We start from the raw sequence: 20956 nt of genomic DNA, 5'->3' as shown, positions 1-20956 counted from the left end.
TGGACCAATAGGCAAATGTATGATTGCATAAATGAATGGACAGACAGATGGATGCAAGGACCGATGGACAATCAGAAGGACAAATGGACAGACACAATCTGACATATGATGGATAGACTCAATGGCCAAATGGATGAACGGATGGACAGACACAGACAGATAGATACATCTAGACAAGGAGATATGGGATAAAGTAATCTAACTTTTTATTTACTTTCTAATGCATATCCAAATCTGAAAAATACTCCAATCAAATTCCATACTTTCCCAGACTGAGTAGGAATTCTGCTGTTGGTTTTTAGTTTTTAATGACAGAAGACCTCTCTTGGTTGCCTGCATCTGAACCTATAAAAAGTTACATGAACCAGTCGGAATCCATCAAAACCATGATGGCTTCAACGTGTGTAAAACTGTTTTTTATTTTTCCTTGCTGATAAAACAGAAAGATCAAAGCCATCTTAAAATCCTTATTTAGCATTTTTTTTTTTTTAAAAGGGAGCATATTTTTAATACACTTCTTAAAGATCCAATAATGCAGCTCACCACTGCTGCATTAAAAGCCAAGGTAGCACCAGACCTGATGTGTGATATCAGGAGTTTCATCCTCACCTCGGTGCATGCAATCAGTTTCATGTTCAAGAAACTTTCCTGAAGAACTGATAACGGCCTCGGCGAGAGTTTACCTGTTTAAGTTTCTCTAAATCAGAGTCATCAGCGCCACCTGCATCGTTGTTATTGCCTGCACCCTTAGCCCTGTAAGAAGACAGGAAACAGAAAATCTAAATGTTTAATGAATGCATTTCACAAGGAGATTTTTCATTGTTGGGTAAAAAAAAAAAAAAAAAAAAGACAGTCTATCATAACACAATGATAATAGGACAGTGGATGGAACACGTGGAGATGCAGTGAGAGTTAAGTTTATCATTAAAAAAAGTAGTAAATTATTAAGAGTATTTGGAGTTTATTGACACAGTAAAGTGCACTGGCAAAGTTTTCAACCTGAAACCAAAATATATTTCATTTGGGTTTCATGTGATAGATCAACACAAAGTCGTCCGTAACTGGGGGGAGAAAAAGGTGTGTGGTTTCTAAAATGTTTGTACAAATAAAAATCTAAAAAGTGTGCATTTGTATTCAACCAACTGACTCATTACTTTATGAGATCACTTTTATCTACAATGACAGTTGTAAATCTTATAGGGTTTGTCTCCACCAGCTTTGCATATTCAGAGTCAAGCTTTGGCCAAATCCTTTTTTTTGCTTAATAGCCCTAGCTTAGTCAAATTGAATGGAGTGTTAGAATGTTATGCATAGGTCCAATCCTCTGTCCCGCAGAAAAATGTTTTTGCAACATTTGAAAACCACTTTTTTTGGCCTATCACATAAAATCCCATTAAAATACATGGGATTTCAGGTTTCAGGTTCTAACACGGCAGAATAAGAGGGAAAGTGATAGTATTGTAAGCTGTGTTTAGACAGTTTACCAAAAGCATAAATGCCAACAATGAAAGCAAGATGAAGGTACGTTTTATAAACACACAATCAGGGTTCCATCTTTTGGTTTGCTGAGATAAAAGCATAAGGTGGAACATCTCCAGGTCCCTTAGGAGTACACATGAACGCTCGGTTCCATTTGATGGTGCTTTCAACTGCACAATCTGCTACCCAAATGTGTAGGCTGCAGCGGTGCAGCTCTGGGAAGGCAGGAGGGGAGCAGCATGTGTACCTTGGAGCTTGGGACAATGAGGGGGTGGTGTCCATGCTCTTGGGGATGGAGTTATTCCTGTTAGTGAAACACACATACACACTCTGCTCTTAGAATGAATATGAATGACTTTTAGACACAAAAACACTCTTGGCATTAGGCGAAGTGAGATGAAGATGTGGAACCAGCAGTCAACAGAGATACACACATTGATGCAAAACTAGTTTTGAGGAGACTTCAAATATGAGACAACTGTGAGCTAAAGAACTACTGGACTGAAACAAGTGTACACAAGATTACCTAGTCATGGACGGTTTCTCCCAAGGTCTTCTTATTGTATCTAAAAAGGAGAACAAATAGAAACCAGAGCCTCTCAATTCAGCTTTGCATAGCTGGGTCTTAATATTGGACAGAATGTAGGCGGCATGCTACGAATAAAACGGTTTGGTTCTCACCACTTTGACCTTGAGGCTCTGAATCATCCTGTGGAGAAAAGACAGCAACTTCTGTAAACACTGAGTCACACTTAGCTATTTCTAACCTTAAAGCTCTCAATCTCCTACAGAGCTTCTTCATTATTCAATTTATGTTGTGGTTTATTCAAAAACAACATAGCAAACAAGCAGACTCTTACATTATCTTGTGTCTTTACAGGCGGCTTCTCTGCGGTGTCTGTAGCTTTTCTCCTGATGTAAAAAAAAAACTGCTTTGTTATTTTACATAGTTTACAAGGAGATGTGTGAATACTCTGTATTGTGGTTGTCACTTGCTTTTAAAATGAACAGTGGGGACAGGCAAGAACTATTTCATCAAAACCTTTGTGAACATTAGATTTTATATGTACTTCCAAACCCACCTGCGTGCCAGAATGGCACTCATTTCCCCCATCAAACCTCCTCCTCCTCCTCCTCCTCCACCTCCTCCTCCTCCACTTCCTCCACTTCCTCCTCCTCCTCCTCCTCCAATTGAGGAATTGCTCATGCGGTTAGGCTCGGTTCTGGCTGGTGGAGCTCCAGAACCGCCCTCCTCCTGCTGAGGGCAGCAAACAGCAAAAACATAAGGGCTACTAACAGAGTAGTTCTCCAAGACACCTCAGATACAACTGAAACCAGATATTCACATACTCTGTATAAAAACAAACATAACTGCTGTTTATTACTTTCTTTAAATTCTGAATTTTATATACACAAACATTACCATTCCTTTAAGTGATTTAGCTAAAATCAGACGATGAGGTCATGGCATTTTAAGTTTCTAAATTCACAACCTTTGACTTAAACGGAGGCACACCTCTGGGTGTTTTTAAAGGCAACACCTCAAACATACTGCTTCTGTGTGACATCATGGAAAAAATCTAAAGAAAACAGCCAAGATGTCAGGTAGAGAATAGTGACAGGTCTGGTTCATCCTTGGTTACAATGTCCAAAAGCCTGAAGGTGCCACATTTGTCCGTTTACACACCAAGAGAATGTCAAAGCAGCATACTGTCAGCAAGGAGATGGGCTCAGTGTCCCAGAGAAGAATGGGTTCTGGCATGATATCTGAGTGTCAACTCCAGATCAATTGGAACAGACGACCTGAAGATGCAGGGGAAGCCGGTAAAACTGTGAATATACACAGTGAGTCGAGTCCTGTGTCAACATGGGTAGAAAGGCCACTTAGAGAGGAAGAAGCAATTATACCAAAAGCAACATAAAAAGCCAGATTACCACCATTTAGCAAAATGCACTCATGGAGACTTTAATTTCTGGAGACCATTTTTGTTAGTTGCCATTTTTACATTTGGAGAAAAAAGGAGGAAGCTTGTAGTAATACCATCCCAACTGTGAAGAACAGGCATTGCAATGTCACAAATGGCCTAGTGACTAAAGAACATCATGTGGAAATACTGAAGAAACATCTCAAGATATCAGCCAGAAAGTTAAAGCTTAGGACCACACGGGTCTTCCAAGTTGACAACGACCCTAGTCATACTGCCAAGTTAGTTAAGGTGTCTGTTTTGAAGTGACCATCAAAAAGCACTGATCTTAGTCCCTTCTAAAACTTGTCGGCTGAGCTGAAAAGGTGTGCAAACAATGTGGCCTATAAACCTGACTCAGTTACACCGGTTCTGTCTGGAGGAATAGCCCAAAATTCCAGCAAACTATTGTGAGAAACTCATGGAGTTTAAAGTTGCATCTCCTTAGTATTGGGTAGAATTATGTAAACTTCTGAACCTGAAGATAAAATAATTATTTTATGTTCTCTCGAATAAACTCATCTAAAACAAGAAAGGTTTAGTCTGATTTAAAGTGAAGCGTCTTTTTATACAGTGTATGTCAACATCTGGTTCATACTGTAGCAGAGATTTCGTCTTGGTTGTGTAGAAATTTAATTCACTCAATAAAAATAGTACAAACGATAACATCTGACACTAACCTTGGAAACTTTGCGGAGTTTAGCTCCTGCAAGGGCAGCCGCCAAGCCTCCAGCTCCTCCTAATCCTCCACCGCCATCATCGCCTCCTCCGCCACCTCCTCCACCTCCTCCACCTGAAGCAGGCAGTGGTGGAGCTGGTGGCGGTCCCGTGGGAGGTGGTCCCGGAGGAGGAGGGATGCCTGCAGCTGGGGGAGGCCCGGGGGGTGGTGGAGGAGCAGGAGGAGGAGCTGCACCTCCAGGGGCCATTGGTGGAGCTGGAGGGATTTGGACTGAAAAAAGACGGAGACCATCACCAACAATTTAATACCTTTTTAACAAAGATGATCCACTGAAAAAATGTCATGTTTCCCAAAAAAACAAAAGAAACCTGACATAAAGGATAAAGGTGGAAAAACGTATTTCCACCCCTTACAGGATATGGTGGCAACAGTGGCTTTGACGGGTTACTTCTCTGACATCTCCTCTAAAAATTATATTTTAGTTGCCCTTAAATCAGATGCAACAAACAATCAAATACTAGAAAAGGAATCAACAAATTTTAATCAAATGCAGCAAAATCTCATAAAAAGTCACTGAAATCAGATTAACACAACACAATTTGTTCAGCATAAACCTGGCTTTAATCGAGGAAGATATTAAATAGTCTTGTAGAGACTGGAGCCTTTTGTGGTTAAATACAATCATTTTCAGCCGACCAGGTGTTTCCTGACCTGCAGCGGCTTGTCGTTCTCTCTCCTGCCGCTCTCTCTCCTGCCGCTCTCTCTCCTGTTGTTCAAGCCTCTGCTGCTCCAACCTGTCAACACACACCTTTGGTAAATCCGTACTTTACTCTTGCAATAATGAACCTATTGATATTGCAACGATTGTAATTTAATATTTTGTGCAGCTCTAGTGCGGTGTGCTGTGTAGTTAGATCAAATGATCTGAACGTACGCCACAAAGTTCAGCTTTTTTGTCGACCTTCCTCCTATCACAATTCTCAGACTGAATCAAATTCATAACAATGTATCCCATGACTTCCCCTTCACAACTACCCATGACTTTAGATTCATCACAAAATCAATGCAACATTAAAGAAATAGGTCAAGGGGTTAGGATTTGTTTGCAAGGCACTGTATGACATTTACACAACTGATTCAGCATAAAAAGCAAAACTGAGTGTCCAAAAAGGTTTCCTGTAACAATGTTTCTAATTTAAGTGAGCTAATTGCCCTTATGAGACGTTATATCTGCATCCCTTGAACAAAATGATGACATTTGACTTTAGAGTATGATTTTAAGCTCTATAAGCTAATGCAATGGATCATACTACAACACAGCAACAATATGAATCATCTTTTTTAGTTTACTCATAAAAGATGTAAGTGGAATGTGTTCACAATCTTTACTGCTGTTCCACTGTTTTTGAGATATTCTGATAAGAGATGTCTTCCAGAAGTCTCCAATGAAATATGAATAGGTTGTTGACAAATCTACTACAAGAGGCCAGTGTCATTTAGCAAGTCAGGTAGCCTGGACCTTTTTTCAGCATTTAACTTTAACTACGCACTATTTCATAAGTGACAACTGTTTACGTTTAGCTGAAAATTTTTGATCTGTGCCCCTTCAGCAGATTTTTAGAACATTAAAAAAGATGTTTTACACATTTCAAACAGATTTTTGACATTATAAAACCAAATTAAACTCCCCCTAAAAACATGGGTTAGGTTCAGGACTTTATTCTAATATTCAGCTGAAAGAGTAGCTTAGTTATCTTTAGATTAGTGTTAGCCTCGCAGCTGCACAAGTGTTTGTTTCAAAACAACCCTGGATACAAATTTATTTTAACATGTGGTTGCTCTACAGGACATTACAAAAGTGTGGTCAGTTTATAACCCCATAACTCAGCTTAAGATTAGTGCCCCCTCCTCTTCACAGCTACCACTCTGCATCCCACCTATATTCAGAACAAGATGCAAACCATGTCTATAAACACTCCTAACGCACAGGACCAAGCATATGCACACAGGCAGCCGGCGCTGGTGTAACTTAAAGCTGCATTTTTCATTCTATCACAGAACAAATTCTGTGAATTATGTTTGGAATGATAAGAATCTTTTTTTTAATCCTCCACAACCACCTGCATCGCTGTTGGAGGTCAGAGGTTTTAAAAAGCTCACTAAGCCTCAAAATGCCAGCAGCAAATGGAACAGCTACTAATTTGTCAGACACTCCCTGTGGTCACTGTGCACCTTTCTGGGCTAATTGAGATTAGCAGGTTAAATCCTATTCTATGCAGGCATGCATGAAGTCACCTCAACAGGTTTCTCCAGCGGTAGATGCGAGAGGCTTGCTGTCTGCTTCACCTTTAACCTGACTCAAGGGTTGATTGAGGGTTTAGCAGTGTCTGCTTAATTCTGGCAAATCCTCCACATATGCCTGTGCGCAAAACGGTGCCAACTGGACGACTGCAAAGCCAAGCCAGCTTGACTAAAAACCCAGAAAGTGGTTTGCTCTGGTCGGGAAACAGACTGAAACGGTCCCCGAGTGGACAACACCCTTCTGAGGAGCTGATAAAATAATATTCTCACAAATCTGCTCCTTATCTTGAGCACAGAAACCAGTCAGTGTAATTCAGATTGTCACAAACTGGGGACTTATTAATTTCCTCACTGAGAGCAAATAAACATCTAGTGGGTAGCACAGCTACAATAGTATTTCTGCAATAAGTAAAGTAAAGATGCAATGGGTTCAGAGGGAAGTCTCCATATACCTCCGCTGCTGTTCGATCTCTTCAGGAGAAGGTCCATTTGACACTGGGCGGGGCAGAGTGGCATAACCTGCGAAAACATGATGGAAAATATTCTCAGTGTGCTTTAAAGTGTTTTAGTAAATTGCTTTTATAGGTGCCATAAATTTGCTTTATTGCAGTGCTATAATGCTACTACCCATGTGCTTTTCCATCTGTACACACTTGTGCTGCAGAGAGTGCAAAGTCTGCAAACAGACGTGACTGGGTGAAGCGTGCTTCTGCTTTTGCAACACATTCATTTTTAATACAGTGGCATTATTATGGATAACACTTAATGAAATAGGAAGTAAATGCGACTGCATAAACTGCATAGCTAGTTAGGTTTAGGAGGGTGCATAGCTATCATGCTAAAACTTAAATACACAACACTCTGGAAGACAAAACAAAGGTTTTTTAACGGTGACAACAGCATGGGCAAGACCAAAGCACCGGTGTCTTATTATTAACTAATTAGCTTTTTTTTTTTTTTTTAATCAAGGTTATGTTGAGCTCACAGTTAGATGCACTTTCTTGGAAGTCTTTTCTCAGTACTTTTTAACCACGTCAGAAATTTATAAGCAGAATCCGATGGTCCGGTCCAGGACAGTGATGAGCCAGCAAACAGACAGGAGGTGGATCGGCTGGTCCACTGGTGTGGTCAGAACCACCTGGAGTTTAACCTGCTCGAGACCGTGGAGACGATGGTGGACCCCCACAACTATCCTCAACAACAGTCACTCCTGTGAATTACATCAAGTTCCTAGGAACCACCCTTTCTCTGGACTCTGCATATCCCACATGTTCTGGTCACAAGGAGTTTAGACTTTAACCTTCAGGTCGGCACCACAGAACGCTATTTACAAAAACCAACGGCCACAGAAACAGTTTCTTCCCCCAGGCTGTCTCTCTGACGAACCCTTAACAGTCAGAGTGCCTATTTGCACCAGTTCAACCATGACCTTTTCTTTCAGTAAAAAAAAAAACAAAAAAAAAAAAAAAACTGTTTTGTCAAATTCCTCGTTTGAGTGCACAAACTGCTTCACAAGGGCCATGCTTAGTGAAGTTCACTTTTATTTAAATCAGCCAGAATGGACGTTGCTGCCTGGTCTGAACGGGACCCAAAGACTCGAGTGAGAAGTGATTTACCTGCATCTGCCATGGAGTTGAGGACATCCACAGCGTGAGCCATGCCATTGGCAAACAGGGTAGCATCTTCTTTGCTACCAAAGTTGAGCCCCCACACTTGTCTGGCATCTCGCCACTGGTGAAAATTGGGTGTAGCCTGGTTGTATTTGAGTCCTTTTACAATTGGACAGTTTATAACCACCTGAGGATGAGAGATAGTGAGCGATTAGTCCACGAGAATCAGCAAAGTCTGAACTTTCAGTTGTAAGAATCAGTTTTTCAAAGAAATACAGACAGTTCGAAGACAGCTGTGATTGTGGAAAAATGCCTTTAGCACCTTTAAGGTCCATCCAGACGCTTTAACATGTCCGTTCTTTATTGCATAAGTAGGTCCCTTATAAAACAACTAGATCCAGATGTTTCAATGTTTATAATACATGTCCGAAATACATTTAACACCGGTTGCATCTGGGAGATGCATCCTTTACAAGAAAACTTCATGAAACCACATCCCAGCTAACGCCTAACATAAAGCTGTGCTCTTTATTTTTTTAATGGGTCCTTCTGGGTTATATTCCACTCAGCAGGTGGCACGAAGCCCGTTAGTCTGGGAAAAAAAGTTCTGCACTCAGAGTGTCGCTTGAATGTGCTGACAGGCCTTTTCAGTATTTGTTTAAAAGCTGCTGAATTCCAGTGGGGCAGAGGGGAGGAGAGGATACCCTGTCAGCGTGAACATCAGCACGCACTGAAAAACAGCAGACGGCAAGGTCAGCCGCCACCGCAGACAGTATGATTTTACCAAAACTACTCCAAATGTTATCAAAATGCAAAAACACAAAGCAGCTGTGATGAGGACCGTGTCAACCAGGATAAAAAGAGAGACCTTGACATCTTTTGTGTTCTGAAGGCAAGAACAGAGGAAGCAAACAAAAAAAGCTGCAATATTTAATCTTAAAATTTACCCCCTGCTGTTTTTAATCACACATCCCAATAGAGACAAATATAGAGACCTTCCATGATATCAGGCCTCTTTTTTTTTTAATTGTCACAGGAAATGGTTGACCAGGCTAACTATCTCACAGGAAACATCATCCACTTTAAGACTTGTCTCCAGGGAACACTTCAGCGTGCTGAATGTTTAAAGAAGGAGAGAGGCTTTGTTGCAGCAGGGGAATAAAAAAAAAAAAAAAAAAGGTTTAAGTCAAGAATAGACCCACCCAAAGTCAATTTTACCCAGCTTTTAGACTTGGAACACTTTTTATCTGCAGGGGAACCACAGTGTGGAGAGTTAATGGCATTGAACCATCTTTGTCTGAAGGGCAACGTCATGCCCAAGATGAAAACTGTTTGCACAAGACTCAAAAGTCTGAACTTGGACAAAAAAAAATTCTTTGATAAAGGAAATTTTGGATGTTTTGATGAACATTTTGTTCTCTTTGGCTTCCTTTAGGGGTCTCATCATTTACCATACGGCCATCGTGTTACTAATTGGAATGTTTTCTATTATGTGGTGCTTTGGCTGAATCTTTTTCTAGTGGCTGTCTTCAGTGCACAGCTTTTAACATAACTTTATTTTATATATTCTTACAAAAATTATAGAGCATTTGGGTTCATTATATCTGTTTTGTATTTCATCTCCAGACCTATAGTATAAAGTATAAAATATACTATAAATACTATAGTATATACTATAAATAAAATATATAGTATAAGTATAAAAAATATTACATTCTTCTCACAGAGTGGTGAAAAATGTGTCCTTGTTAACCTGCTACTGGTCCCCTTTGACAGGTCATTGTGTGCTTACACAGTCTATGCCGGCATTGCAGAATCAGCCGAGTGTCTGACTGCTGTTTTTTTGCTCTAGCGGTAAATGCGATGTATCAACTTCAACTCTGGACATTCTGTCTCTGAGCATGTACAAAGGCTGACTCACAGCAAAAAAAGCGGTAGTCCTACATTGAAGATGGCAGTAAAAAAAGCACCTGGTGTTTTTTGCCTTTAAGATTTATTAAAAGAAACTTAATTGGATAAAATCATTAGAATTTCTTGTGCCTGTTATATAAATATTAACTAAAGTATTTATTTATTTTCTTAATAAACAAAAATTAGTAGGGCAGAGCCACAAGTCACTGGACGGACCACACATGCCTACTGGATGGATGATGCAGTTTATACCAATCCAAAACATTTTTGGTAAATAAGTGTAATTAGCCATCCCTGTTATGGATATGATGCTGGGTAACTGTCAATCATGCAATATGTTCATAAAAATGTATTTAAATAAGCATTAAATTCAAATGCTTGTTCTAGAGATACACTGAGACGTTGTCTGGTGACTGGAATCAGCCGATTTTTTGCTCCTCTGTTACTGATCTGTGTTCAGCCTGGCAGAAACAAACAACATTTTTTTTTCTGATCAGTGAACACACCACTCAGGATCACTAAAGTGTTTAGAATTCAAATTATATAGTGCAGAAATCAAACTTTATATTCTACATCCCACTATAAATGATATCTGGTCACACAATAAATAATGAATCAATAGGTCAGAGGTTTACAAAACCAGTGGTCAAAAAAAGAAAAGAAAAACAAAATCAGCCTCAATGCCTGGGTACAAAACAAACAGTTTCATATTTGCTTACTTAGATACCCTATGGGACCCTTGGGGTCTGCAGGACCTGATGGATGACCCAGATGAAACATACACACCCCACCCAGAGAGACATATTTCTAGACAGATGAACCCCTAACATATCTTGTTTGCCAGACATGCGGTCAGCCTGTCGTTGAAAACCGTACCTGCTGGTCCGCCTGCATCTTGCGCCCGACTATCCGGAAGGTGTTGTTAGTGGGGTTGTGATAGATCTGGACTCTGCTGAAGGCTTGGGCTCCAGAACCTGCTGGGAGCCACTTTTTACCCCCATCATCATAGATCATCACAGTGGCCCGAGCCTGGCAAATACTTGACTCACTGCAGAACACAGGAGAAGAGGAAACAGGACACAGAATGAATGTTCAGCATGGTGGATGAGTCTTAGCAGAATAAGGCTCTGAGCAAGAACACAAATAGTTAATTTAGGATGCAAGTTGTAGATTTTTAACACGAGCTTTTAAGTAATAATAATTTTCATCTCTAATCTACACAGAATCTAAAATTAAAAGAACCTAGAAAACGATAATCTAATGAGACAGTGATTCCAGTTTCCAGCAGTTCTGTGGAAATTACTTCAATACATAAAAAAATAAATGAAAATGGACCACTGTTAATACATACCTACTCTAAATAGTAAAGGATGTGTTATCCAGCGATCCTCATCCTGTTTAGCTGTTAAACAAGAGGAGCTTCGCTGGATACATTACACGTTATAGAAGTGTCATTTTCTATGTACACAGAAGAAGTTTTGTAAACATTTTAAGATGTGTCAATGATCTTCATTACTTGTAACCGATGAAGCAATGCACCAAACACACGCACAAACACACTTTGCTGACCCCTGCAGTTCTATGTTCTTGTTTCCTTTAAACATCTATTTTCTTTCAGCCCTCTATTTTGATTCAGTCATTTATTTTGTCCTCGAGATTTGTAGTACTGTAGCTGTTCAGGATATCTTTATATCTAAATTTTAGACTTTCGTTTTAAAATTCTTTATACTGAATGCAGCGATTCTGAGAAGCAGCCGGAACAGAAAAAGTAAAGACCTAAGGGAGGGAGAACAGGAACTGGAGACACCGGATGGACAAACGAATGAAAAAACACTGGATTCTAAACAAAACCAGTTTCTGTCAGGACCAGTTTGTCCTCATTTTTCACCTGCCCTAGAACGTCCCAGCAGAGTCCTTCTGCCAGTTAATTCAGGTCCTAACAAAAACAAAGCTACCATATTCATAAGCTGACGCACATGGTGTAGAATGAGTGAGCTTCAGTGTGGTATGTGTAGAAAAATAAAACTAAAATGCTGCAAAGTGCAAATTTGTGCAGGAAAACCTGTTTGGTTTCATCCAAAACAAGGAGGAGGTAAGAAAACAATGGGGAACGACAAAGACAGGAAGCTGTGCAGAGCGTCGGCAAACAAAACAAGGTGCTGGAATCTTCCACCTGCCTTACATCATCGCCATAGATGGTAAGAACACAGTTGCTTGTGCTCTTAGACTAGCAACTAAATATTTATGCATGGCTTTCTGCAGGCAGAATCTACAATCACTGTAGTTTTGTGTACTTATGGCATTCTATCAAATAGGAAAAACAAAACAAAAAATACTTCTAATTTAAATTCTGTTAAATACAACTTTCATTAAGTCATATGGTCTGTATTATCTTTAAATTTTAAGATTAATGTTCAGCAACCAGAAACCAATTACCTAATAAATCTAAATAACATAAGGAATATGGGTAATCTTTATAACATGAAAGGGGGATGAGGATTGAAAGTGAGGGGCAAAAAGTGGCTGACCATCCATTCCAATTTCCTATAATTCCTCCCCCTCATCTCCTTGATTGCTTCCCAGGCTCTCCCCACAGTCTCCTAATCCATCTCTTCCCCCTCTCCATCCATCTGTCCCACCCTTGATACAATCTGCTACTTCCTCTGACAAAGCACCAAAGACACAACCCACTTCCTGCTGCCTGCACTACCTAATAAGGACTGCTCCAGCCTGGGCAATCAAGGCCTCCAGAAATACAGTGGTGCTACATTTTCCTACGAGTTAATGACTAATGAATCTAGCTGGTATTTACTGATAAAGCCTATCTGGCTCAGGTGCCAACAACACAACTAAATCAAACACATGAGAATTATGAATTTATGAAGTTGTATAACATCTGAAGTGTTGAATCTAAGCCAGGAAATGCTCAGATGCTGACTCCCAGAAGCTGCAGTGAGCAGCAGTTTTCAAATCTGTTTTCCATGCAGCAGATAGTTTTGCATTTGCTGTAAATCAGAAATGAGCATTATATAAACATCAAGCCCCTTCCTGTTATTGCCTTACAGCGTGCCCACAGTCGTGGAGTATTGAAACCTTCTCCTCCCTGTTCAGACTCGCCAAAGCACATCTTGATGGTTCAATTTAATGATTTTTAAGACAGATTAAAACAGCTTTACCTGAAACACTAGGTGTGTTATCGTATACGGCAAGCTTGCCATTAAGAGTTGACACAAATGTCACCGAATAAGGAGTTACATTTGACTTTTTTTTTAAATAACAATAACACTATGAGTACATTTGCCTACCTATCAGATGGAATCCAGCAGATTGCATAAATAACCCACTCAGACCTAAATTGATCTAATATAGAAGGATCCCTTTTTTTAAACATAACATCAGCAGATTTACATTAGCTAAACGTTTGACACACAAATATGGTCTGTCATGGTATGACCTGGTTGTAAGAGCGGCCCTTTGGGCTTCTTTTATTGCATATACGTATAAAAACTCTCCGATGACCTGAGCGCTTTCGGGACATTCAGAGAGTTCATTTGGAACATAAAATCCCCATATGTCTCTTCCTTCTGTGTTCTCATTAGCTACACAGAGTGATTACTTTTTAGATTATAAATTACATTTGCAGAGAAGTTAACTTTGTAAATGAAGAAGTTGGAGACATCTGACCTCCCCTTAAAAACAGTGAAACACCAGTTTACCTATCTGGGAATCACAACCACAAGAAAGCATAAAAATCTCCCAGAGAAAACTTCTTTAAACTATACATGTCACAGTTGTCGCACTTAACAACTTTGAGTATTTATTACAGCTAGAGCTCCACAATATAATGAATCACATTTTGTTTTCACAATATCAGTATTTGCAGTGTTGCATTCACTAAGGACTATTTGGATGCAATATGTGGTGGATTACCATGTTTCAGGTTTCATGCCTTCCCAATCTGCATACTGATAATATATTGTGCCATTTGAATTCCACTGCCCCACACCTCAGGTATACTTTAGTAACTAAGATGCTAATGCCCTCAGGGAACAGTGGAGACTCTGTATAATGTAAAGAGAGTAAAGTGTTAGGGAACTGTGGGTAACCATAATCAATCCTTTCATCACAATATTAAACAATAGTTTCATTATTACATATTTTCCTGGTTTTTGTCTTAATTTCAGCCATTACTTTCTAGCCATCAACCTAGTTGATGAGTTTCTTGGCCTAAAACCAGCAGGAATTAGAGAAGCAAAGAGTTTCTGTCTTTCACTTTCATGTCTAAAGGAAGATGTGGAAGAGATAACCTCAAAAGCAACTAAATGTTTCTCCTTTAACAGAATGATAAAGCTGTTGATGTTACACAATTTCTTTGAACGAACATACATGTTGGTGATAGGGGGAAGAAAATTTATTTTCAATAATGATCGATTTCAGTCTTCATAATGATGTCAAAATGAATTCATTCTAATGGGAATATGAGTGACTGTGCGGAGGGGAGTTAATTCTGCAATAGTTTTGTCTTGTTTCACAAAACGTATGAAATCTCATATTTCCTGTCTCGACCACATGCACATCCTTCCTAGCTTTCAGGGCGTCGCATCATCTTGAATCTGCAGTCAAGTTTGCTTGCATTTTACTTTGCTAAATCGCATGCACCCATAGTTGGGAGTGCACCAGTATACATAAATCTGATAAAGCATACCACAAGGTCTTCCTTCTTTCTGCCCTTAGCTGACTTGTCTGAAGCAAAATCAATTCCGTATTACTCGCTCTGTGAGAGCTTTTTGTAACCTGCCAAAGGTCACATATTTAGGAGGATAAACAGTGTTCAGACAATGACGCTATAGGTTTTTAACATGCACACGTAAACACAATATAGTGGTTGTCAGCTTGTTTGTTCATGTTGTGCGATTGGATTTTTTCTTTACTGGTGGTCAACTGAGAATTTGTAGAGAATGACAGAAATGATTTACAATCCACTAAGAGACTGATTTATCGTCCAACCTTTGGCTTTCATGTTTTATTTTGCCTTACTCATTTTTTTATGTAATTGGTGGTCTTTGCTGAATAAAACTTAAAGACATTAACAAATCTTTTGAAAATCATTCTTTGAAATAGAGGTATGAAAAAAAAAAAGTGCCGGAAAACTTAAAAATATCCAAAACTTTCTGGGAATCTAAATCCCTCAGCGGAGAACATCTTGTTCATTAGGCAGGCTGATCTTTAACAGAAATAAACTTTTGCAGAATAAAACCTACATGAAACATACAGTAAAACTGTGATGTTCCCTGGTTTGTTCCCATGTACCTCCAGCGAAGGTTTATGGGAACTGGGAGGGGAGAGACACACCGGACTGGGAAATAGATGCATATTTAATGGCAGAGAAAGCACAGGCTCAGGAGCGAGTCTGAGCGGCCAGCTGCATTATTGATACAACTAAGGACACTGAGACTCTAAAACGCTAAGTGGCACTCATGCATGAAGACATGGACTTGTGCACACCCTCGCGCCTGTCCCCTTGCCAACATGTGTGTCCGTGCTGACCTTGCCTGCCGGGTATAACAGGCTGCAGGGGGGCGCGTGACTGGCCTTCGCAGGAATCTGGTTTAACAGTGGAATAACTCCCCGCAGGCAAAGTGATAAAGAGTCTATTTTTTGTACTTCCTTAAGCCAAGACCACTGGTTCATGATCGAGGGTAGCTGTGAAACAGTTGACTCAAGAGATTTTCTCCTAAGCACAGAGAGCTCTCAGACTGACAGACGTAGACAAGAGCTTTTAAAACTATTTAAAACAGAAGTTTTATTTACAGAAAAAGAAATCGGCAGGGTTATATGTATCCTGTGTCCTTATTTAATTTAGTCTTTATTGTCTTTTAACCACAGCCAGAGCAAGTCCCTTCAGTTAATTGGGGGAGGGGGGACCACAGTGCACAGCTGGAACAGGTGCTCTGTAGAAAATGTCTGTAAGGCTGTGCTGTCAGAGCTTTTCTCCAAATGAGATGGACAGTACAGTCAGGCCCCGTGGCTCTGTTTCTTCCCTCATCTTCTTACCCCTCTTACCTGATGCTCCCTCTGTCAGTTTTACCTCTTTCTTTACAAATGAAAACTGTTTCAGGAAACATAAAACCGGTGCAAACAAAAGGCCTTTTGATGGCATCCTTGCAGAGATCTGTTCCATTTTGGTGCAACATAGAGTGTGTTGCTAGAGGTTCTAACACCCCTTGAACTTCACATTACAACTATGAATGTCACTGTATTTTACTGGTATTTAATGAGACAGATCATGTGATAGACAGGTGTCAAAACGGTTTGACAAATAAAAATAAGCTTGCTGTGTGTTTGTATTCAGCCAGATTTATTCTGATTTCCCTGAATAAAAATAAGCGCAATCAACTGCCTTCAGAAGTCACCTGGTCATTAAATGGAGTCGGTCTGTTGGTAATTGTTACTCAGTATAGATCCAGCTGTTCTTCAAAAGGCCTCAGAGGGTTGTTAGTGAAGATTAATGGACAAATGAGACAAAAGAAAAAGAAGCATAGCAGACAGGTCAGGGATGAAGTTGTGGAGAAGTTTTGAAAAATAATAATTATAAACTAGAAACCTGCAAGCAGCTTTGAAGGCCCTCGCACCCCTCAGCGCAACTCAGGCTGTTGAGCGACTGCTGGAGCCTGGCATCGCCTCCTACACGCCACATACGATGACACCGCGTCACTTCAATACGTCGCCAGTAGGTGGCACTTTGAGCAACATGTCATATTATCTTCAGTCATGCAGAGTTTCAGTCTGGCAAAAAGCATTCAAAATTTCGAGTAAATCTGACCTTCCAGATGGAAGCTGCACTCACTTGTTTGTTTGTGGGTGGGGCTAAAACGACATCATCAATTGACTGTGTCAAAATGTCAATCATTAACTCATGATCATGTATACTACATTTCAAGTGGATCCGATGATGTGTGAGGGAGATATAGCCCTTGAAGTGTCCTAGGGGGCGCTATTGATCCAAATTTAAATGTAATCCAATAGAGCTGTTTGGGGGATGACAAAGATCAAGCATATTCAGTTTGGAGTGAATCGGACCATGCATGTGTAATTTAGAGCCAAACGTATGACATCAGAATTCGCCACGCCATCATATTCACACCCTCCAGCTAAAGCAGTAAGTACTGTCGACTGTCTAAGAGCATCATGTTATCTGTTACTTGGGACATTTTCACATTGATTAGGTGAAGAACATCAAACATTGACTCTGTAAAGGAAAACTTGCTACTTCCTGTTCTCAGGGGGCGGGGCTTCGATGATGTCAGCATCTGATCAGTGAATATTGTTGAGGCCTAGAGGCAGATCAATCCCAGAAGGTTTCATTTGTCTGTGACTTTCCTTGTAGGAGCTATATAAATTTAGTGTTTTATGGCGAGAAGTCATATTTTGAGGCGTGGCCACGCCCACATGCTTTCATGTATCAAAAAGCTTTTGATAACTTTTGATCCCCAATCCCTTAAGAGTATACTGAGTGATTTTCAAGTCTCTAAGTCAAAAGCTGGAGGAGGGGTTCGCTCAGATATGCGGGTTAGAAACAGCCAAAACAGGGTCAAAATGGCAACTTCAATCCAAAATGGCCGACTTCCTGTGGGGTTTGGACCAATGCTCCAAGAGACTTTTTTGTAGGTCCTAAGAAGTGACATATGTGTACCGAATTTCACAATCCTCGGTCAAAGCATGTCTTGGGGCTGATTTTTTTAAATATTCTAGGGGGCGCTGTGGACGAATTAGGCCACGCCCACCGAATATGTCATCAGATCTTTGTGGGGGACTGGACAAGGATCAATCACATTGAATGTGATGCAGATCAGATGATCTATGTGGAAATTAGAGGCAAACGTATGGCCATGGCGTGACGTCTGAATTCACGGCGCCGCCACGGCCACGCCCTTTTATGAAAAGACACTGTGCCTCAAACGAAGTTAGACCCACTAGTTATCTGTCTTCTGACACACTTTCAAGTTGATTGGGTCAAGATGGTCAGAGAGGCAACTTTCCAAGTGAAAAAAGTGACTTCCTGTTCTGAGGGGGCGTGGCTTTGATGATGTCAGCATATGACCCCATAGGATTGTTGGGAACCCGAAGGTCCTCCTTGCTGCCAACTTTGGTGTGATTTGGAATTTTTTTGGGAAGGTTATTGCAATTTTTCACTTTCGGCACGAACGCTAAGTTCGTGCCCCGGCCACGCCCCCTAAACATGGCCGAAAACTCACGATTTTGATAACTTTTAATCCCCCATCCCTTAACTGCATGTAGACCAAATATGAACCCGATAGCTCAAAATCCCTAGGAGGAGTTCGTTAAAGTTCGAGGTGAGTAAAAGTGAAAAACGGGCAAAAATCGGCCTTTAATCCAAAATGGCCGACTTCCTGTGCATTTTAGGACATACCCCCAAGATACTTTTTTTCTTGGTTTTAGGAGTTCTAGCATTGTGCCGAATTTCAGATCTGTACGACTTACGGTTCGGCCTATCTCACGTTTGGGGGCGTGGCTAAGTGTTTGGTCACGCCCACTGACGACGACATTAAGGATCAAGAATTTCACGCGGGGGACAATTTTGGGTGAAGTTTGGTGAGTCCCCATATTGCCCCGCAAAGAGGCAGCGGAAAAAACAAAGAATAAGAATTCGAGCGATTACAATAGGCCCTTGCAGTTTTACAATAGGCCCTTGCAGTTTTCCTGCTCGGGCCTAATAATACCCTAAGCTTTTAACATCTTATAGAGCCCTGCTCAGTTCATTGTCTTACAAAGGAAAAACTATGAGACAACAGCAGAACTGGAGCTGCACAATTTATCACATTTCAATCACCATTGCAGTTTTGTTGTGTGCAATACTACAATCGCAAACTTCGACAAGAAGCTCTCTCTTTATTCTGATACAAATAATGTAGTGGATGAACGTTCTCTAATATAAAAATAACTTTTTGGCCGACGTGTGAAACGATGCATCGGGCAGAAAAACTCTGTACATCCCCATGGACACACCACCCCCACTGTGAAACCGCTGGCACTATACTTTGTCTGAAAAGCATCCTCTGTTCATAGCAAAAAACCACTTTATAAGAATTTCTGGGTTTTGGCCAATAGGGGACTTATCTTTTATCTTAATTTTGTTCAGACCTACTGAATTTATTCTTTTTTTAAAGTTTTAGCCAACAGGCAGTTAAGAGGAATCAAACAAGTAGGAGGACTAGTCCACCAACAAGTGTTTCCAGCCAGCTTTGTGTCATGATTCATGCACAACTCAGAGGAAGAAGAAGAAACAAAGGATATAAAACCCATTTAAATGAGCACATCTTAGGTAGCTGTGCAACACTTTAGATTTAAAAATAGTGATGCTTTCTTCCTTTGCACAGTATCAGACAACCCTTTGAAACCAAAGTAAAGACCGACAATAATTGCTGTATAGGTTTTTATTGTGGAAACGAGCAGAGTATTTCCTCCCTTCTTGCTATTAAATATCAACTCTGTGTTCCTGAACTGACAGTACGCAGAATAGGCTGGGAAGACAAACATGTTCAACATTTTGCGATTTGAGAATGGAAACCAGGAGCACATAAGCTGGGTCATATAATGAGGTTTGTTGTGTGAGAACCCATTCATGAATATGTTGGGAAAGCCGCTTTCACTTTCTACCACAGCACCTGAAGGGCAGGCAGCAGGTGAAGCTGGTTTAGTCACGTTTGAGACGGACATTTGGGCGTCGAGATAAGTGAGAAAGGGAAGTGTGATACTAAAGGAGCAACCCGGGAAAACCCAGCACTTCGCAGCACATGAATGTTCATTCGTGCAAAGCCTAGGCTGTGCAAGCGAGGGAAATGTTTCCTCTTTGCTTCAATTACAAGCAAATGCAGATCCCCTCATTTAGAACTGTGCATACTATTCTAGGAAATCAGACACTCATGGTCTGAAATATGCTGAACTGAGATCACAGTTAGGGCTGCAACAAATGGTCAATGTGGTTGGCTAATCGGTCAGAGTATTGCAATTAGTCAAAGATTATTTTAGTCCAGTTCTGGTTTTCATGCGTGCACCTTCTTTTCTCAGTACTTGTACATGCTATACAACACGCTCTCAAGTCTGCACACCTATCATTTTCAACCTGACGTCTCTGCATTAACATGAAAACATCTGCTGTTTCAGCATTAAGTAACTATTACTGAGAAACTACTTCAAAATCTGAAATGCTTAATTTGATCAAACCTAGCTAAGACAGATAGGATCATTCTACTTTTTCAATATGAGAATACAAGGCTTCAAAAATCGACCTGAATGTTTTGTCTTATCATTCACCGCTTTCAATTCGAACCTGTTAGCAAACATAAAAATCATGAAAATCCATTCATGTAGCAGCATTCATTAGGACTTGCATAAACAGTACAATATAAACACTAATGAGACCACTATAACTTAATCACTGTTGGTGCTTTAGAGACTTAAGCATGGATTGTAATAATGCTGCTATGAAAAATAAGCGCTGCTCAAAATAATACAGAATTAAATCATGCGTGAGATTTGAGCATCTTTATGTTATTTTCCCCAGAATTCAACCAAAATGCTTGAAACTACCAAGAGCAATAAAAAGATCAGCACTGGTTAAGTACATTGTCCCAAAATAGTTTTTTTGTTAAAAATTGAATTTGTAAGGAACAACAACACAATGTGGGCAGAAGAAGGGGGTACAGAAGGAGCAAGCTGACCGTGGACCATCATGATGGTGGTAAAGTATTTGGGTGCAGAAGTCACTTACAAACAAAGGTTGACTCTACGCCTAGTCATCCATCAGCCATTACGCCATACTCCAGTCCCCTTGAGGCTACGTTTCCAGCTGCCAGTCCTGCATGGATATATATTCATCGACTTTCCCTGAGCTGTGAGGGTAGTTTTTAAACTGCAACGTATACAGTTGCTTTTTTGTGGCACACAGCTGCCTTACATGGTGTTAATTTGTGGCTCAATGTCCAGACATT

General features: G+C 40.3%; 1 protein-coding gene across 3 annotated transcripts in view; it reads right to left on the bottom strand.

Moving 5' to 3' along the window:
- The window catches only part of vaspb (vasodilator stimulated phosphoprotein b), a 36474-nt gene that overhangs the window by 3070 nt on the left and 12448 nt on the right, over positions 1-20956 (bottom strand). Inside the window, exons 2-12 of one of the 3 annotated variants that reach the window (XM_047391659.1) lie at positions 10821-10992; positions 8040-8220; positions 6876-6942; positions 4834-4916; positions 4124-4392; positions 2562-2734; positions 2340-2391; positions 2161-2188; positions 2006-2045; positions 1727-1783; positions 684-753 (exon numbers count right to left, since the gene is read on the bottom strand). In XM_047391659.1, coding sequence (XP_047247615.1) covers positions 684-753; positions 1727-1783; positions 2006-2045; positions 2161-2188; positions 2340-2391; positions 2562-2734; positions 4124-4392; positions 4834-4916; positions 6876-6942; positions 8040-8220; positions 10821-10992 — 1192 coding nt within the window. Of the gene's footprint in view, positions 1-683; positions 754-1726; positions 1784-2005; positions 2046-2160; positions 2189-2339; positions 2392-2561; positions 2738-4123; positions 4393-4833; positions 4917-6875; positions 6943-8039; positions 8221-10820; positions 10993-20956 lie in introns of all 3 variants that reach the window. The other 2 variants (XM_047391658.1, XM_047391660.1) reach the window with 2 other exon arrangements.

Source organism: Girardinichthys multiradiatus, chromosome 18 (assembly GCF_021462225.1).
Source record: "Girardinichthys multiradiatus isolate DD_20200921_A chromosome 18, DD_fGirMul_XY1, whole genome shotgun sequence".
Classification (NCBI taxonomy): domain Eukaryota; kingdom Metazoa; phylum Chordata; class Actinopteri; order Cyprinodontiformes; family Goodeidae; genus Girardinichthys; species Girardinichthys multiradiatus.
Note: the sequence above shows the minus strand (reverse complement) of the source record. Positions and strands in the feature narration are given on the sequence as shown.